This window comes from Hakea prostrata, chromosome 2 (genome assembly GCF_041222555.1).
Source record: "Hakea prostrata isolate BN-2017 chromosome 2, UWA_Hpros_2, whole genome shotgun sequence".
Lineage (NCBI taxonomy): Eukaryota > Viridiplantae > Streptophyta > Magnoliopsida > Proteales > Proteaceae > Hakea > Hakea prostrata.
Window position 1 is genome coordinate 36,457,171 of NC_142601.1, and position 18,893 is coordinate 36,476,063.

At 37.4% G+C, this 18,893-nt stretch overlaps 1 protein-coding gene across 1 annotated transcript in view; it reads right to left on the reverse strand.

Annotated features, from left to right (window-relative positions):
* Window positions 1-6,666: 6,666 nt before the first annotated feature.
* The window catches only part of SWC2 (DNA binding protein SWC2), a gene marked incomplete at its 3' end in the record, with an annotated part of 39,314 nt that continues 27,087 nt past the window's right edge, over window positions 6,667-18,893 (reverse strand). The window contains 2 exon segments of the mRNA XM_089144584.1: window positions 6,667-6,732; window positions 14,441-14,483. Coding sequence (XP_089000710.1) covers window positions 6,667-6,732; window positions 14,441-14,483 — 109 coding nt within the window.

The window sequence follows — 18,893 nt, forward strand, 5'->3', positions numbered from 1 at the left end:
CACTTGGATAAACTACAACAATAACTCATGGGAAGGTATGCAAGCTTAAACATGTTCTCTATGGGTTGAAGCAGTCCCAAGAGCATGGTTTGGAAGGTTCCACAAGGCCATGGTTTCCATTAGTTATAGGAAAAGTAATGCAGATCATACCCTATTTGTCAAGATGATCAACATCCACATCATTGTACTATTACTGTGCGTAGACGATATAGTTATCACTAGAGATTTCAAACTCGAAAGCTTTCTCGGGAGCAAAATTTGAAACTGAAGACATGGAAAAGTTAATTTCCTGTGTATTGAGTTCATATTTTTCTAATGGTATCTCTCTCTCTCTCTCTCTCTCTCTCTCTGAGAAAGTTTAACTTGAAATTACTAGTAGAAACAAGGATGTTAGGATTCAAGCCAGTCGACACTCCTATTAATCCTAACTCACATCTGAAGGCCAAAGAAGGAGAACCAATGGACAATGCCAGTTACCAATGGCTTGTAGGAAAACTCTTTTATTTATCCCACACCAAATCGGACATAGCCTTTGCAGTTAGCCTAGTAAGCTAGCATATGCATGATCAATATACCCCTCACCTAACATGCTGTCTACAGAATTTTGAGGTACCTAAAGCTAAAGACAGCACCTAGAAAGGGAATCCTAATTTCTTCTCATGGACCTTTAAGTATAAATCCTACACAAATGTAGACTAGGCAAGGTGTCTTGATTATAGGAGCCTACTTCTGGTATTGCACTTATGTGGGAGGAAACTTAGTGACTCCGAAAAGTAAGAAACAGGCTGTTGTAGCTAGGTCTGGTGCTGAAACTGAGTTCAGAGCAACGGCCAAACGCATTTGTGAGGTGTTATGGCCGAAAGGGTTGCTCTAGGATCAAAGTGCTGAAATAAAGGTCCCCATACAGCAGTTTCTAGATGGCAAGTCAGAACATAGTATAGCACACAACCCAGTTCAGTATGATAAAACTAAGCATGAAGAAATCGATCGGCACTTCATCAATAAGAAGATTGAGTTTGGTCTTACATGCATCTCTTGTCTCTTTAGAAAACAAAAGGCTGATGTATTTACTAACAGTCTGAACACTAAAGTTTTTGATCATATTATTAGTAAGTTGGGCATGATAGACATCCATGTACCAACCTGAGGGAGAGTGTTGTAATTTTGAGTAATGAGGTAGAATTTTCTCTAGGATAATATAATGTAATATCCCACACTGGGAGTTTCTATTCTTTTTGTACTCTCTTATTAACATAAATAAAGACTACCTGTGTATTCCTACCACAAGTCAAATGTTCTTCGGCCATTCAACACACAAGGACGAAAATTAATGCATAACCAAACAAGTGTATTAAATTATAATGTTATAAAAGATGAGGGTTCTTACATGTAGTGATAGTTAGCTACGAAGAATATTGGATGATCAAAGGATGATGTTCTAGAGTTCCTTCATTAGTTATTTAGTCCAAAAGTAAGAAACAAAAAACCAAGCTTAAATGACAATTTCAGACTCTTGGTTGAGAGTTCTCCTTCAGTTTCCCATTAGATTAGGAGTTGCATTGAGTCTGTGAGTGAAAATGATTTTTTATGGTATGGAATGTGTCAATAGTATTGGTATGTATCAAGATGTATCGACCTATATTAGCTGAGACACATCGATATGTATTAATGCAGCCACTTAACCCCATATTAGGAGTATTGATGGCATTGAGATGCATCAATCATATCATGTCATATAACCCCACATCAATTGAGACATTTCAATACAATTTGGTACACCATTTTTAAATAGTAAAGAGACATACCGAAAGTGACCAATATGGATACGTATCGGCCTACATCGTATCGTATTGAGAAAGAAGAAATATATTTTAAACCCTCGGGGTAGCAAACCGGTTCTTCTTGGTTCTTATCTGATCGAGCAGTCATTGAAACATCTCCAAAAACCCAGACATAGGTTCTGGCGGATACGGGTTTCATGGACTATGCTTTATCACAACTCTAATACCAATTTGTTGGCCCATTGGTACAGGTTATGGTGAGTTGTCATTTTTGAAAACCAAGTGTCGCATAAATTAAATGACTTTGTATGCACTTTATATTGAAAGTATGCAGCTTATACTGTACAATGGCAAAAATATACTATGAAAAGGTGGAACCACACTCAGAAGTGGCAGAAGTGGCTTAGTTATACTGAGACGGAGTAAACGAGTACAGAATATCGATCATGTAGCCCTGGATTGAAGACGTTCGACTAGGGGCTAATCTCCCAAGATCTTAATCAAACATCAAGGGTTTCCAGGGGTTATAAGATTTTAGGGGCAGTTGATCAGAATACATAAGAACATAGGCTATGGTGGTTAGGTAGTTCTAGAGAGATTTGGAGCAATCGGTGCATGGGAGAACAGGCAAGTCCTTGAGATATGGGACAGAAAGCTATTGGAATGGGGTGAAACTTGGAGAGAAGTTAAGTAATATTATATGTGGATGATCCCTAAAGTTTGGGATTATCCTAATGGTCAAATTCATGTAGATCTAAGCTTGAAACTTGGGTTTTTTTCGGGGGAGTACGAAAATTGAAAGGAAAAACTAAGAAATTTAGGGGGGAAGTGGATGATTCAATTCACAGTTTTAGAAGAGAATAGTAGATTATATTGCTGAGAAGAAGGTTTGATCTGGTTAGACATCCAAGTGACCATAAGGAGAAGAAATTACATAAGAGAGATGGGGGAATGTTTGGATGTTGTGTCATTGTACCTCACTGACAACAATAAACAAAATTCAATTCAGCACTTCATCATCTAATTGGTAGGGGATGCACAATAAAGATACTAAGTACCTATTAATGACTTTAAAAGACTCAATAAGGTAAATAAAGTCAAAACAGAATTCAATCTAAGAACTTAGTACCTAATCTAACTCAAACACTAGCAAATATTGAATGTAATACCTAATCCCGTGTACCACCATTATCCTCACTTTATGGGCTTATAAATTAGGCCCATTACATCAACAAACCCAAAAATAAGAAGCTTAATGTCTATAGAATGCATCCACGGGCCAAAATGAAGGATTTCAGAGCCCAATTGACCTTTCTGAACGTTCTTTATTACATCAAGTAGCACAGGAACACGGAATCAATAATTGAAATTCAGAATCCTGTGCGAATTTGTGTGGAGATTGCTAATGTGGCAGACTTATATTGGTAGTACTCATTGACATGGACAATTGGCCAGAAACAATGCTCAAATCAGAGCAGTAACAAAGATGTTATAGACTAGATTCTATTTTGAGCTCCCTCGTTGGTAGGGAGCATTAAATTAATGGTGTATAAGTATCTCAGATTATGCCATGTGGTCTGATTGTATTTGGCTATGATTTAAAGAGCAAATGACATTCTATTACATAGAGTGGAAAATTCCGATCTTATGCATCCCATTTAACTTGAAATTCAAAATTTGTATCAATGGCTAAGGTCGTTTAGTGAAGTCCATCAATAAGAAAGTGAAACATTAATTGCCACCTCTGCCTCGTGATGGACTGTTCACCACGAATCCGACTTTGATGTGACACATGAGTTGTGAAAGAGAAATCAAGATTCCTAATAGATGTTTCCAATTCGCTCTATGACCATGAATTTATCTAGCCTTGAATTCAATTTGATGGCTTCTAAGAGGGACATCCCACCTTATTCACATCTAACAGCACTGATTATTGTGAATCTCATACACCCTATAGTCCCTATCAAAGTTGTCAAGGCAATGCCCAGGCTTCTTGGCCCATTTTTGGGTCAAGGCGACCTGGTGTCCCCTTGGTTTGTCCCCTTGGTTTTGCACTCTTATCACCTCGTCTTGCCTTGTTGCCGTGACGACTATGATCCCTACAATTCCATATGGACTCAACATATCTATGCACTTGCATCATCAATTCCACTTGGAGGCCTATGAATCATGATTGGCTCAACACAAACAGAGGATATCTTCCTCATCCTAGCTCCCTTCCTGGTGAGTCAAGTTTTCTCAAGCAAGGAGCTCTATCCTCTAAGAGAGACAAAGGAGACGGGTTATTTATTGAGAATCATGGATTTCTTGACTTAAAGCTCCGAACACTTTGTGAAATACATCAAATGATTTCAATTATCCACTGAGATACTCTTGAAAGTATTGTAATAAATGCTATGCTGTTTGAGGTTCATAAAAGAAGAAAGATACAATGTCACGAGGCTTCATTAAAGAAGAAGCGAACAGGCGTTTGATGCTCTAAAACACTTGAACATTCGAGTCTCTCCTTACATAGAACTAGTTGAAGATTTCAGTCACATCTGGTGATCGCAGTGAAATCCAGCAGAGGAGACTACAAATGGGTAACCTCTAAACTTAGAACTCCTTATTAGCAGGTGTTGCATTACCAGAACTGTAGGTGCAGTTGAATGTGCTTTCTGTATTGAGTAAATATAAAACCCCAAGTAAGGTGTTACCCTATAGAAGTAGGCAACTCATTGAACAATGTATATATCCTGTGTTCTGTTTGTCTATTTATATTTGAAGTGCCTTAATTGCAAGATGGGTGCACAGAGTCGGCAGAGTCTTCGAATCTGGCTGGAGCGTGTACACAGAAATGTGCATGTGTTGGAGGTACAAGCATCTGTGCCAGTTAATTCAGTGAGAAGCTACCATAAGCTGGGTCAGTGCTTAGTTTCAGAGGAGAGTTTGTGACCCTGGTTCACCCCCCCCCCCTTTTCTCGGTGTCAACTTGGGAAGAACATAGTCAATGTAAGACAGATCGGAAAGCTTCAAATAGTCCAGAATAGGATCTAAAAAAAATCAAAAACAGAAAGAAGTCAAAACTTAGGACAGAAACGAAAAGGTTATGCAAGTGGTTATAGTCCTAGGGGGTGTAAAGAGAGTAGCACTTCAGAGACTAATAAAAGGGCATATGTAAGTTGATATAGATCTAAATCTAATTAGAACTCAAACACACCACAGGTCACCATGAATAAGCAAGCTAATTCTCCCTACCAAGTTGACAAAATAGTTCTAAAATGCAGAAAAGTTAACATAGGGGCATCAGAATGCAATATCCAAACCCTCAAGGTCCTAGACCAAGTAGAAGGCCAAAAGAACCTGCTAGGGTTGCTGCGTAGCAGCTAATTTACTACTTTTTTCAGTTCTTTATTGTACTTGATAGGACCGGTGGCAGAATGATAATCCTAATTCTATCCACTTGAGGGGCATATCAAATATGCGATTCTTTTTTTAACATGCATTGATTTATTATTTTAATGCAGTCCTTATACATGTCTAACTATAAAGAGCTCGAGTAGATTAAGTCACATTAGAATCACACTGGGAATTCAAATCCTAGTAGGAATTCAAACCCCGAGTTTGTATAAAAGTCTCCTTGACTCAAAGGGGACAGATCAAACTGAATATTGAATAAGAACTTTGAGTATCTCCACTTGTGCTGTTTAGTAAATTCTGGATCTATCAATAGAGAATTGAAGACCCAAGGCTGAGAAGGGTTTTGAGGTGAGGTCAAACCTAAACACCTGTGGCTGGTTGAAGATCCGATTTCAACCTTCACTTTCCAGCTGAATGTACCCATCTACAAGGCTCCAATCAGGTGAAACTGGTAGCCCACAGAATTCTCCTTCTCATCTTCTTTTAATATTCTGTTTTGGACCTTAAACCCTAGTTTGATCTCTTTTCCCCCATCGTATACGAAGAGCAGCCACATCTCCAAAACTAGCCACTAGTTTCACCACAAATTCCAGCCATCCATCCACCTCCATTTCCCTTATCATTGGTCCAAACTAAAGCCTAAACAGACCAGCTCTGGTAATTCTTGTTTTTGTCACCCAACCTCTAAAACTAAGAAACCTAATATCTCCACATTCCACCATTCAAATCCATTGAAACTTGGGGAGACGATTTTAGGTATCAAGGGCTATATTCGATTCATGTTTCACCAATTCCCATATTGAAGCAAAAATCATAGGCTCTCCTGGGTTGCTTTATTGGGCATACTAGAAGGAAGCAGCAAGATCTAAAAATCAGAATGTGTTCCAAAATTAGGAGATTTTCGATTTGGTTCCCTCTGTTTGGAGTCCAAGGCACAATCAGTTTCCAAACTGATGTAAATTGATTGTTGACAATTACTAACAATGAAAATTGAAGATAACAAACTTCAACTAGACCACTAGACTGGACCACAACTTACAACACATAGAACCAGTCAATTGAACAAGTCCAAAACAACTTTAAAGCTAACCCTATAAGCAACCTTATTATCTGTAAAAGTTGAGTAGCCAATTACATTGAAGATTCATGCAATACAAGCCCGCACAACATATATTATTGGGGGCTGTGTGTGTGTACTACCACCCAACCCCAGGCTTATGTTCATTAAAATAAGATTACTTAGGTGATCTAAATGCATCTCACTTCATCAAGGAGAATTGTAATCAAGACTTGATCTCATTCATTTATAACTTCATAGTACCAACTAGCCAATGTATCCACAATGCAATTCCTACTAAGTCATTCCATCCAGTTGTATCCAAGTTGACACTAACATTAAAAACAGAACTCAATTATTGGACATGGAAATAATTATGACCCAAAAGAAAAAGACATTGTCTCATAGGAAATTAGAAAGAGGGTGTACCGTTCCCGGATAATTCTGAATGCTTCTGTTGTTGCATAAGGTAATCCTGTCTTAGGGTCACGGTACCTGTAGCAGTCATAAAAAATTCAACCGTTTTATTGTCAAAGAAAGGTCCATCACCCAAGTAAAACATGGTCAACTATTTCTAGCAGGTTAAATCTTGTTTCATACAAATTATTATAGGAAAAATTATATGGGTAACTACTGTTGCCCCCTCAGTTCTAACGGTGTTAAAAGACCGTTACATTTGAATGTTTAATGTCTATTTTGTCCTTCTAGAATTAAAAAGTCAAAACACAATACTATCATCATTTAGAAAAAACCAAATCAAGTACCAATTTTGTGCTTGTATGCTTATCATTTTGAATTCCAAAAAAAGACTACCTAAATTATTGTTTTTTTGGGTTCAGAAAAAAGAACTTAAAATTGATAACGTCAAATTAGATAGTAAATAAATGAAAAACTAATGGAGGTAAGAACTTCCTAAAATTGATAATGTCAAATTGGAAAGTAAATAACAGAAACTAAAAATAATACCAAATTGAAAAGTAAATATAAAAAAACTAAAAAAATAAGGAACTACCAAATTACGGTTAATTTTTTCATAATTACTAAGGTAATAATGTAATTTAATATAAAGTATAAATAAGTAGAATAAAACCTTAGGGTTATTTTGGAAATTTTAAATAAATAAAAATTGACACGTCATCATTTAACTAATAGAGTTTAACGGTGGGGAGCAACAATAATTATAGGTAAAGTCTAAGGATAAATTAGTAATTTCAAAAAGTACAAAGGATAAAGTAGTAATTAAGCGATAACAGAGGGGGGCAACAGTAATTATCCCAAAATTATATTTGTGTCAATATTCTTCTTTCCCTTGACTCATCCAAGCAAAAGGTTGTTACCATTAATGAACAAGGGACAAAAGGCAAAGAAGTGGAATGAGGGTATACTTGTTACCATAGTCCAAATTTTGGAAGTTCCGGAATTTCAATTTTGGGCTGGGCCAAGATGAAACCAGCCCAACAAAAAAATTTCCCCGGTTTCAACACCTACACCCAATTTGTTTGCCTTTTTTTATTGTTTCAACCCCATTTTCACTCGAAATCTCACAGTCCTTTGTCTTCCTTCACCTCCATTTCTGTTCCTTTGTAGATTTTTGAAGATTGCAAGCAAGGTTTGTTCACACCTCCCAAATTTTTTTTGTTCTTGCTTTGTTGATGGCTTAAATGATGTTGGATTGCTTTGAGATTAAATATGTTTAGTCTAGGACTATGATTTACGATTGTCTATTGTTAGATTTATTATTTGATTAATGCAAGTATTTTTTTATTTTCTAAATTATGTATTTTTAAAAAATAGTATGTATACATGACATATGGCATTGAATTTAATGCACGTGAGACACCATCACTCGGTCTATGCTGTGATAGTGTCGAATTTAATTTTGGTTGATGATTTTTAATTAAATGAAAATTATCAAATATATTCTGAAATTATTTAAAAATTAAAAATATTAAGTATTTTCTGTTTTATACCTAAAAATAGGAGAATATTAGCAAAGCATGTATGTAATTATTAGTGTGAATTTTTATGAAGATGTTTATGTTATTTAACTAAATTTTGTTAATAATGTAGTTAACAAATAATACAATAATTATAAAAAATTCTTAAGAAGCCAAAACGTTTTAAACTTTGGGAGTAATCTAGTATATGCTTTATATTTGTTGAAGGCTTATTGTTAAGAGTTCCTGTAACACTTTTGAAGACACTTAGTGTGCATTTCTTGTATTAAGCAGTTCGGTTACTATCATTTGAAAGATGGGAGACATTGCTTGATTGCATAGGAGGCCACTAACCACATATAGGAAGAATACCAAGTGCAGCTACTGCAAGAAACAGTTTGAAGAAGATGGGGCCACTAGATTAAAGTGGCGACTACTTAAAGGGGATAATGTTACTGGATGCCTCAAGGTTCTCGTAGAGATCAAAGTGGCAATGACAAAACATAGGTGCGGTGGAAAGAAAAAAGGAGAAGACAGAACAGCAAGAGGAGCTCAAGGATGCTCGCCTAGATGAGCTTCCGGATCTAGGAAAGCAAGACTTCAATCCGAAGGAACCAAAATAATATGGGCTTTCTAAGTCAGCGAGGTAGCATAGATTCAGAGAGCCATGCAGATAAGCAGAGAGCAGCAAAGGCTCAATGAGATGAGGAGGCAGGAGTGGACCAAGGGAGCAACGTCCTCTAGAGAGCCATCCTAGCCTACGAGGAGCCAGCATGTCAAGGAGGAGCTAGATCTCTCCCTAGAAGTTGAAACATATGTGGAGGAATCTGAAGGAGAAAGTGGGGCTTGCCTTCTCTAAATGGGCAATCTACTATAACATCCCAACAAATACAGCCTAAGGGCCCACTATAATCCCATATTTCATTAGATTAGCAGAGCTAGAAGTGGATACAATATATACTAGGATCAACCCCATATGAGATCAAACGTGTATACTTGCAACAACACAAGGAAGACTTGAAGACATACATTGACAGTCAAAAGCCTATGTGGAGGCATTACATACAATGATGTGTGATGGTTGGACTGGCCCCACTAGAAAGTCCATCATTAACTTTATTCTATACTGCAATGGGAGGACAGTGTTCCTCGAGTTAGTAGATGCATCCAAAGAGAAGAAGGCTGCAAACTCAATCTACAAGCTGCTGAAGTATGTAGTGCAGGAGGTTAGAGTAGATCATGAGGTACAGATTGTCACTAATAACGGGTACAACTTCAACAAGACTGGGATGAAGATGGATGATGGAAAATCTCACACACAAGCTCTTCTGGACTCCTTCAACAAGATTGGGATGAAGAAGGATGATGGACCTGATGCTGAAGGACATGGGTCAAGCGAACATTGTGGAAGGAATGGTGGATTGGACAGAATAGGTTAGCACCTTCATCTACAACCATCGGTTTGCATTAAACTTGATGAGAACAAGGTGGGGTGGTGACTTGACTAGGCCAAGGATAACGAGGTTCACAACCAATTGGATTGCATTATAGAGTTTTGAGACCAGGAAGGCTAGCTTTAGGTCCATGTTTGCATCTAAAGAGTGGTTCAATTGGGAGGGTTCTTTAACCTAGGAGGGAGCAACACAAGCCACCATATCTAGTGAGCTTCTAAGATAGTCTAAGGACAGGGGCAAGGGTTCTTGACCCTGTGGTGACCATACTAAAGTTGGTCGATCAACAAAAAAAGTCAACTTTAACACACATATGGGCTGCAGTTAACATGATGAAGCAGCAGGTCCAAATGGTCAACCCAAAGGATAACAAGATGTTCCTCAATATCATCAAGGGAAGATAGGAGAGGCAGTTGCAGCATTCACTAAATAAGGCTAGTGCATTTATAGTTAGTAGGTTATTTTTTATAATTTTCAACAACTTATTATTACTATTATTATTTGTTTCTCACTATTTCCTTTTATTCATTGTTAGCATATTATCTAAATCCCAAAACCCACTATAAGCATGAACTTGGGATGAGGCAAGATTTGACCAATGCAGTCCATACTATAGTGGAGAGGATGGAACCAGGTCCTTATGAACAAGTAATCAATTTGGAGGTGAGATTGTGAGAACACTAATATTTAGTGACTTGGTTAATTACTTAATTTTATACTAATCTAGTTATTGTTTATGTTAGATGAAGTCTTTCAAGGATGCCATTTAGAGTTTCTATCCCACAGTGGCAATATTAGCGCTTCTAAAACTACTATTGTGGGTCAGTCCAAATCTCTAAATATCATCTCTTTTAGTTTTACTCCTATACTTAAGTTATATATAGCCTAATTAATTGAATTCTATATGGTAATTTTGTAGTTGAGTGGTGGTTGCAATGATTGCATGTAAAGTGTTCTCACAAACATGTTTTGCCACTAGGTGTGAACGTATTGGAGCACTTTCAACCTCATTCACCCTTAAAGCTGGAATCAATTGGGTGTCAAGTGGCTAGAAGACCTTGTTTATATACACTACAATATGAGATTGAGGGAAGAGCACATTGGACAAGGGATGGAAACGTGATAATGCCCCGGTCGAATTGGCAGACATCTTTGAAGTGAAAAATGATGATGAGAATCCCCCATTTGAGTGCGTTAGGGAAAGAGATAAGCCACTGTTGGATTAGAAGGGAGGTCGGCCAGTAGGCATATTACAAAGGATATGAATGTTGATGTGGATGAATTATTGGCTGTAGAGAGGAGAGTGCATACACAGCTCACCCATCCATTCATGCCACACCCCGGTGTAATTTGTTCAATTTTAGTAGCCTTTCTATTTTTTTGGAACCTTTCAAGTATATACTACCACTTGAATGATAAGTCTTCATTGGTTTGTTTTAGCAAAATACCTGAGCCATTGCATTCTTTATGCTTTAATTAGGCTCTATGCAAAAAACCAGATCAAAAACCCATGAAAATAGGGCCTAAACTAACGATCGCAATTACCTGGGAAAATTCCTAGGTTTTGACCAAGGTGGTCGAAATTTTGATCCTTGGTTGTTAGTTGTTACCGGATATTATGCATTACATTGTGATACTTATTCATGTGACTCTGCTCACTGCTTTATTTTGTCCATGGTAACTATATAGTGGTTTAGAACTTCAATCAATCATTGATGTTAATTGTTCCAAAAAGTAACAATGCTTTAACATTTTATATCATAGGGTCAAAAGCACAAACAACCCAAGTACATTCACCTCATTCAGAGACACCTCACAAGAATGTAAATATATTACAGGCACCACCACCACCCCCAACTTTATGCGTAAATTACACATCAGACCAATCTGTTGGATCTGGCAGTTAAGTTATGATGTCATCCGATTAATTTTTTTAAATGGAAAAATTACCCTTACTATCAGGTGAACTTGCCATAAACCCTTGTGCTTAAATCACCAAATAAGAATCATGTTTGATTTTTTTTAATATAATTTTTTTCTAAATCTTTGCTTCTTTTTCAACGAACACAGTGGTACAGCCTGCAACTCCCTCCTCTAACCATGAGGTTAAAACACAGTGGTATGGCCAACTTCAAAAGTACAACTTTTTACAAGTGTGAATCAGAATTTCAGAAAAGACTTTTGGAGTTCAAAAGTTCATTGTCTCAACATCGTTTAATGGTCTTGATCATACTTTGCAGGATTTAGCATAAACCAACATATGGGTCACTGACCTAGTCAAAACTTGAGAACCTAGCTAAAAAGTAGAAAAGGCACACCATAGACACTTATTTATGCTTAACATCATTCATGTATTTCATTTGCCTAAGATGTTATCGACAAGTAAGTAAACCGCCTCCCCAACCCCCAAAAAAATGACAAACTATTTGAATCCAATAAAAAAAACAAGTACAAAACTAAAAGTACAGTAAGACAATATTTTCATAAACATTGGTTTTGATAGAATTCACGATCACCAATTAAATCAGATTTAAGCAATTTTGGGTTTGTTGGAATCCCTCAGTATAAGTCAGATCTAAACAGTCTTGGATTTTGGGTTTGTTGAAACCTCAACATGATATATACTCATAGGAGTCGTCCAGATTTATATATGAGGTCTTATGGTTCAATTAAATCATATTCAATATTATGTCCAAAAAAAAACCCAACATCAAACTTGGTCAAAATCACAAGTATTATTTTGAGTGACTGCTATGGAAACTAATGCATGGATTGGGTTCAAAATGTCAAAACTAGGTACCACAACAAGAATAAAGCAAAATCAAAAGCTTTTAGGCCTTAATACCAAGGTTTGAGTTGTCTCAAAGAAAATCCAAGTCTTGAAACCAAGACATCCCCAATATCCGGCTGGTTGGAACCAGTCAAAACTGAGATTTAGAACCTTAATCTTGTTAAGCTCCCAAATCCCAGCGTAACAACAATGCACTCCCAGAGTAACATAGACCATAGTTAGTTCAACCTCTACCACACACAGAGACCAAAATAGAACAGGAAGAGTAGAATGGGGGAAATAAGTTTATAAACATTTCATAAGAACAGTTCAGCAACAAGACACCTTTACTACCTCCCAGAGAGAACCATTCTCTCCCTTGCAGGTCTACCTTGCAAAAGCCAAACAGTCCCTCTCCTAACAAATTCTCTCTCCTCTCCCCAATTCTTGCGTTTCAGCTGTCCCAAATCAGGTCTGCTCCTCTTTTTATGAGCATTGCTGCCCCCTGATCACCAAGTGCCACCAGTCCCCTTTTGTTGTTAGTTAGAGTGCTCAGGTGCAAGTGATTCCCTGTGCCTCCTGTGCTTGCAAGTATACACCCACGACACTAGGGACCTGTCAGATCTACTCTCCAAGCTTTCTTTGAGGAGAAAACTATGGGAGGAAAAAAATCTCTATTATGCCAATTTTTTTCCTTTTTTATTCTCTCGATTATTTCTTCTCTCACGACATGCTAGAATATCACATCATGTAATTAGAATAACAATGATTGCTTCTTTATCTATTGTTTCACTGCATTCACCAGCATATTGGTCCTTCCAATCTTCTTTCACTCTCTCCCTTCTAAACCATAGCCTCAGTCGTTGACCTTCACAAGCAACTAATATTAGATAATCCAAGCTTTTTGTTCATTTTAATCTTGATTTTAAATTTCGAGTTTTGCTCCTAGATGGGGTTTTGAATCTCCTTCTTACCTTGCCCATCAACTAAGTGATTAATCTGAGGTCTTTTAGCATCAAATCTGAAATCCTTTACCTCTGAACTGTCAAAATAAAACATTACTCAGATCTGGAACCCAAAGCCACTGAAACTTGATCAGAGTTCTTTCACTCGTGTGGCTCCAGGTTTGGAGCTTTCAGGTACCTCTTCCTCTGTTCTGAATTTTAGATTCTATCCTTCAACTTGTTTTCATGCAGTTCTGTATGTTTGGTAGCAGAAAGGGTTCTCTCATCCTTCTTATTGTATGCTCATACAGACCTAACTTCAACCAAAGCCCATTGGAGTTTGGCCCTTTCAACCTTCTCCAGTACACATATACAAGATGGAGATAGAGTCGAAGCAAATTGAAGGTCTCCAATGGCTAGAAGAAAGATAAGTAAAAGGAATTAAATCTGACATAGGAAAGAGGAAAGGGAAAGCAACAAAAGGAGAGTAAACTGGTCTTTTATGTTTAGAACTTAGAGTTCTGACAGTTGTGGTGACTTTTAATATGTTTACAGTCTTGTGGAGTGTCTGAATTAGGAAATCTAACAGGGTTGGGAGGTCTGTACTATAAACCCTATATTATAGCAATCTCCTAATTTATTAGAAACAATTTGGAAACAGTTTTTTATTAGATTTCTTCTTTCATGTTGGATTTGCTTTTCTTATTCACACACCCACCAACCGGTAGAGGCTTGGTTCATCTTACTCATACAAGAAATACTTACATTTGGTATCATTCTTTCTCATTGTCAATTCATCTAAAGAGTTGAATGGTGACAAGCTAGAAGCTTTGACACAATTTCATCAAAAGGTGGCATAATACAAAAATTATCATCTTCTATCCATCACTAAAACTTAAAGACAATTAAGAAGAAAGAAACATGAATACGACTAGCAATTATCAAAAGCTATGAAAAATCATCTATCAAGTCCCCAACGGTTGCCAAGACAAACAACAATAAAGTATTCTCTTGTGCCGTGAAATAACATATTAAATGGAAGAAGATGACTATTCACGGCTCTACATGTGAAACTTTTTTGCTTATGCAAAGATGTCTTACTTGGCAGGCAATCCAGTTACCACGCAGTTGGCCCTTTCGGGATCTGTAGAAAGAGAAACAATTACATCAATAAACTAAAACATTTGATAAATACTCATGAATCCTCATGAATGAGAGGTTTTTTTGTAGTTTTCCTCAATAGGATAATTCAAGTTTAGAATACTCAGGGAATAACTTTTCAGTGATTTGACATTCATCCAAAAGAAGGGGGGAAACCCTGAGTCATTTGACACCCAAGGATTTTTCTGTTTGTAGAAGCAGCATAAAAACACGAAACATGTTGAACAGGGTAGAGGGAAAAAACAACCTGACCAAGTAAATATTCAGCCTGAGGGGCATGGAGAAAACAAGTAAATCCACCATCATATGAGGGAACAGGGTAAAAACAAGCCTCCCCTTTCACATCCAAAATTCTGAAAAATCCAGTTCGAATGTCCTCCAGTTTATTTAGATGTGTACTCAACTTCCACCTAACTTGTTTCGAACAAACTTCGCAATCCATAGTGATCATGGCACCTAGGTAATCCATGGAGGTGACACAACATGGTGCCCAAGTCAAACAAAGTGCCTGGATGTTCGGCAACACCTTGACAACTATGAACGAAATCCATGGGGAACTTGAGAACCCATCAGAGAGGTTGGGAGCTACAAGATCTCCCCATCAAAAGAGGAAACAAATAAAGGAAGAGCAAGTCAACGTAACACATGTTAGAATTAGCCTTAAAGGGCAAAAGGAGAAGAAGAACAACATTTCAGGGTTAGCATCCAGCACTAATCTCAAGACTAGGTTTGGGTAGATTTTAATACTCTTTTTACCTTATTTTGTTTCCATCTTAGTATTATAACTTTTTCACCGTCTTCTGTAAAGTAGTATTATTGCTCTGTGTTGAAGTATATGTAAATTTGGTAGTTTTACTGTTCACGTTCTGTTCACGTGAACAGTATTATGCTATTGTTTTTATTATAGTTCTATTTTTAATGTGGGAGTCTTGCTACATAAGTTTTGGGAGTTTTTAGAAAGTATAGTTTCTATTTTGGTGGTAGTTTCTATTTTCAGAACTTTCTATTTTAGGAGTTAGGAAGTTACTAAAGTTGTAATCTTTTGTTTCCTTTTTCTAGAGGACAATTACTTGTCTCTCAAGTTGTATTAGATTCATTAGAAGCTATAAATAAAAGGGCTCTGTGATTCTAGACTCTTAAGCAAGAATCACGAGCCTCTTCTACTAGTTCTTCATCTCTCTTCTCTTCTTCTTATTCTCTTCTTCTTCTTCTCTCTTTTTATTTGTTCAAGTTCAACTGTTGTTTTGATTATTTAATGCTTGTTTTCTAACATGGTATCAGAGCAATAAATATCTGAGCCTATATTCGTCTGCAATTTGAGTTTGAGAGTCCTCTTTAAGCCCTTATTACCTACCACAGCTCTTGCTGCTCTGTGCTTGCTGCAGAACCAGACGGACAATAAAGTGAAATAGTTCATCTTCAAGAGGTCTAATTCCAACTATTTATGGCTTCAAGGTCTGGGCTTTCATGCATGGAATACTGCTGTTTCAAGCCTACTGTTTGTACTGGAATCTGCTACCTGATTGAAGGCCTTGAAGCCTACTTATACCTGTGATGATGTCTCTGATTTATGTTGATAAGTGCTCTCTGATATGGCTGATGACACCACTAGTTGAAGTTTTTTTTCCCTCCTCCAAATTCTGCTGATGAGGTGTCACTTGTTCTAAGCTACTCTACCTTAGTTATTTAGAGTTTGTTACTCTCTGCTACTGTGTTGCTTGGCTGTTTACAGTTTTTTTTCCTTTCCCCCATTCAGTTATCTACCCCTATAATTTGGTTGTCACAGCTGATTCTAAGGCATCTCCTGATATGTTGACCACATCTTGATTTCCCTACCTAAATCTGCATTGCTTTTCTTCTCAGACTGAGTTCTTCATCTGGTTCTAGGTCTCTTGTGGCTAAGTTCTCTGTTTCCGATTCTTATATGTTTTTGCTGCATTTGGAATTCACTTCCTTAATTTTCTGTTTCTGCAACCGAGAAAACAGTTGTTGAACCTTCGTAACCTGCCATCGTCATCTGAAACCCCTGATCCTTCTCCAGTACTTGCTGCTGGTTATTCGATCCCTTCGTTGCCTTGAAGACTTCGTCTCATGAAGAAGAAGATGAGGTTTGTTTTGAAACAGCTGGTTCAATATTTTTTTTCTAATCTAATTTGCTGCTGCCTAAGGGTTAGCAGTGGTCCAGAATTTTTTTCCCCCCTTGGTGAACAAGACTTTGTCCTGTGAGACGATTTTCTGCTGCTTGATCAGCTTTCTTGGTGAATAATACACTGCTCTGTGGCTGCTACTTTTCCTTGTTGGGTTTCTTTTGTGCTCATACTTTAAGATGCTTGTCACTGGTCATCATTAATTGTCCACGTGTAATACTACATGTGAAGGGGAGAATGGTACCTTATTCTATATCTACTCAAGATGTGCTGATGGATATTATTTGTGAAGATCTTTGCCCTCAACTTATGGCATTCTACAATAATATCATTACCTATCTTTACCTATGTTGCCCTTTTACCTTACCTACTTGGTCCGCAGTAACCCATACTGTTTTCTACCTTACCTACTTGGTCCGCAGTAACCCATACTGTCTTTTACCTTACCGACTTGGTCCATAGTAACCCATACTGTCTTTTACCTTACCTACTTGGTCCGCAGTAACCCATACTATCTTTTACCTTACCTATTTTGTCCGCATTAACCCATATTGTCTTTTACCCTACCTACTTGGTCCATAGTAACCCATATTGTCTTTTACCTACTTACTTGGTCCGTAGTAACCCATACTACCTTACCTACTTGGTCCACAGTAACCTATACTGTCTTTTACCTACCTACTTGGTCCACAGTAATCAATATTGCCTTTTACCTACCCATACTTTACCTATTACTTGCCTTCTTGCGAAGCATTTATATGGACATTGGAGTTGCAATTTTGAAGATTTAGCGTGGACATGTCTCCCTACTACGGGCATTATATGGATAGTGCCTTTTGCCTACCTACAACTTGGCTTCTTGCGAAGCATTTATTTGGACTTTGGAGTTACAATTTTGAAGATTTAGTGTGGATATTTCTCCCTACCACCGGCATTATATGGATAGTGTCTTTGATCTTGCTATACTTATGGACTTTGTTTGTCTTCAACATCATCGATTGTTCTCAATATTGTATGGTTCTATTGACATGAAGAATTAAAGTTTTTTTTAAAGTTGTTGTTGACTATCTCCTGGGTGAAGTTTTCTCAGTGTTTATCGACATCTGCCATTGCTACACGATTCAAGATTGGTGCTACTTTTCAAATTTATTCTTATTGTGCAAGCTGAAGTTTTCTTTGTGTACACTCCAGCTTGAGGGGAAGTGTTGAAGTATATGTAAATTTGGTAGTTTTACTGTTCACGTTACTGTTCATGTGAACAGTGTTTTTACTGTTCACATGAACAGTAAAAACAGCTTTTACTGTTCACGTGAACAGTATTATGCTATTGTTTTTATTATAGTTCTATTTTTAATGTGGGAGTCTTGCTACATAAGTTTTGGGAGTTTTTAGAAAGTATAGTTTCTATTTTTGTGGTAGTTTCTATTTTCAAAACTTTCTATTTTAGGAGTTAGGAAGTTACTAAAGTTGTAATATTTTGTTTCCTTTTTCTAGAGGACAATTACTTGTCTCTCAAGTTGTATTAGATTCATTAGAAGCTATAAATAAAAGGGCTTTGTGATTCTAGACTCTTAAGCAAGAATCACGAGCCTCTTCTACTAGTTCTTCATCTCTCTTCTCTTCTTCTTCTTCTCTCTTTTATTTGTTCAAGTTCAGCTGCTGTTTTGATTATTTAATGCTTGTTTTCTAACACTCTGTATTTTCCTCACAATCTAAAATGAGGTTTCACACCTCCAACTATTCTCCTCATCCATTCTCACTAATATATTTCTTATTTCTTACCATGGTATTAGAGCTGAAGCACCAGGACTGCTCTACTCCCTGCATCAGGCTCTGTGTTAAGATCCTCTACAGTTTTGGTCAAAAGGGTGCAGCACCTTATGCTGTAATCTGGCTTTCCCTTGGGAAGACTAGTTCATGACTGATGAAAAGGGACTACGACACTCATTGTTACTGGTTATTGAGGATTGGAAAACTGCTTTCAACTCCTGTCCAAAAGTTATGTGCAATAGTACCACAGATTTCTGTCACAACAATCTGCAAAAGATTTTCTGAGTTTGTTTCTGCCTTACTCCCTTTGTTATTGGGCATATCTGACTCAGCCTTTTGAAGGCGGGCCTTGGCGCAGCGATTGGTGGTCCACAGCTGCAGCCCTGACGTCAAGGCATCGGAACAGCCTCCTAACAAAACTTGTTGGGATAAGACTACATAGGAAAACTGCCCCCCCCCCCCCCCAGGGACTCTAC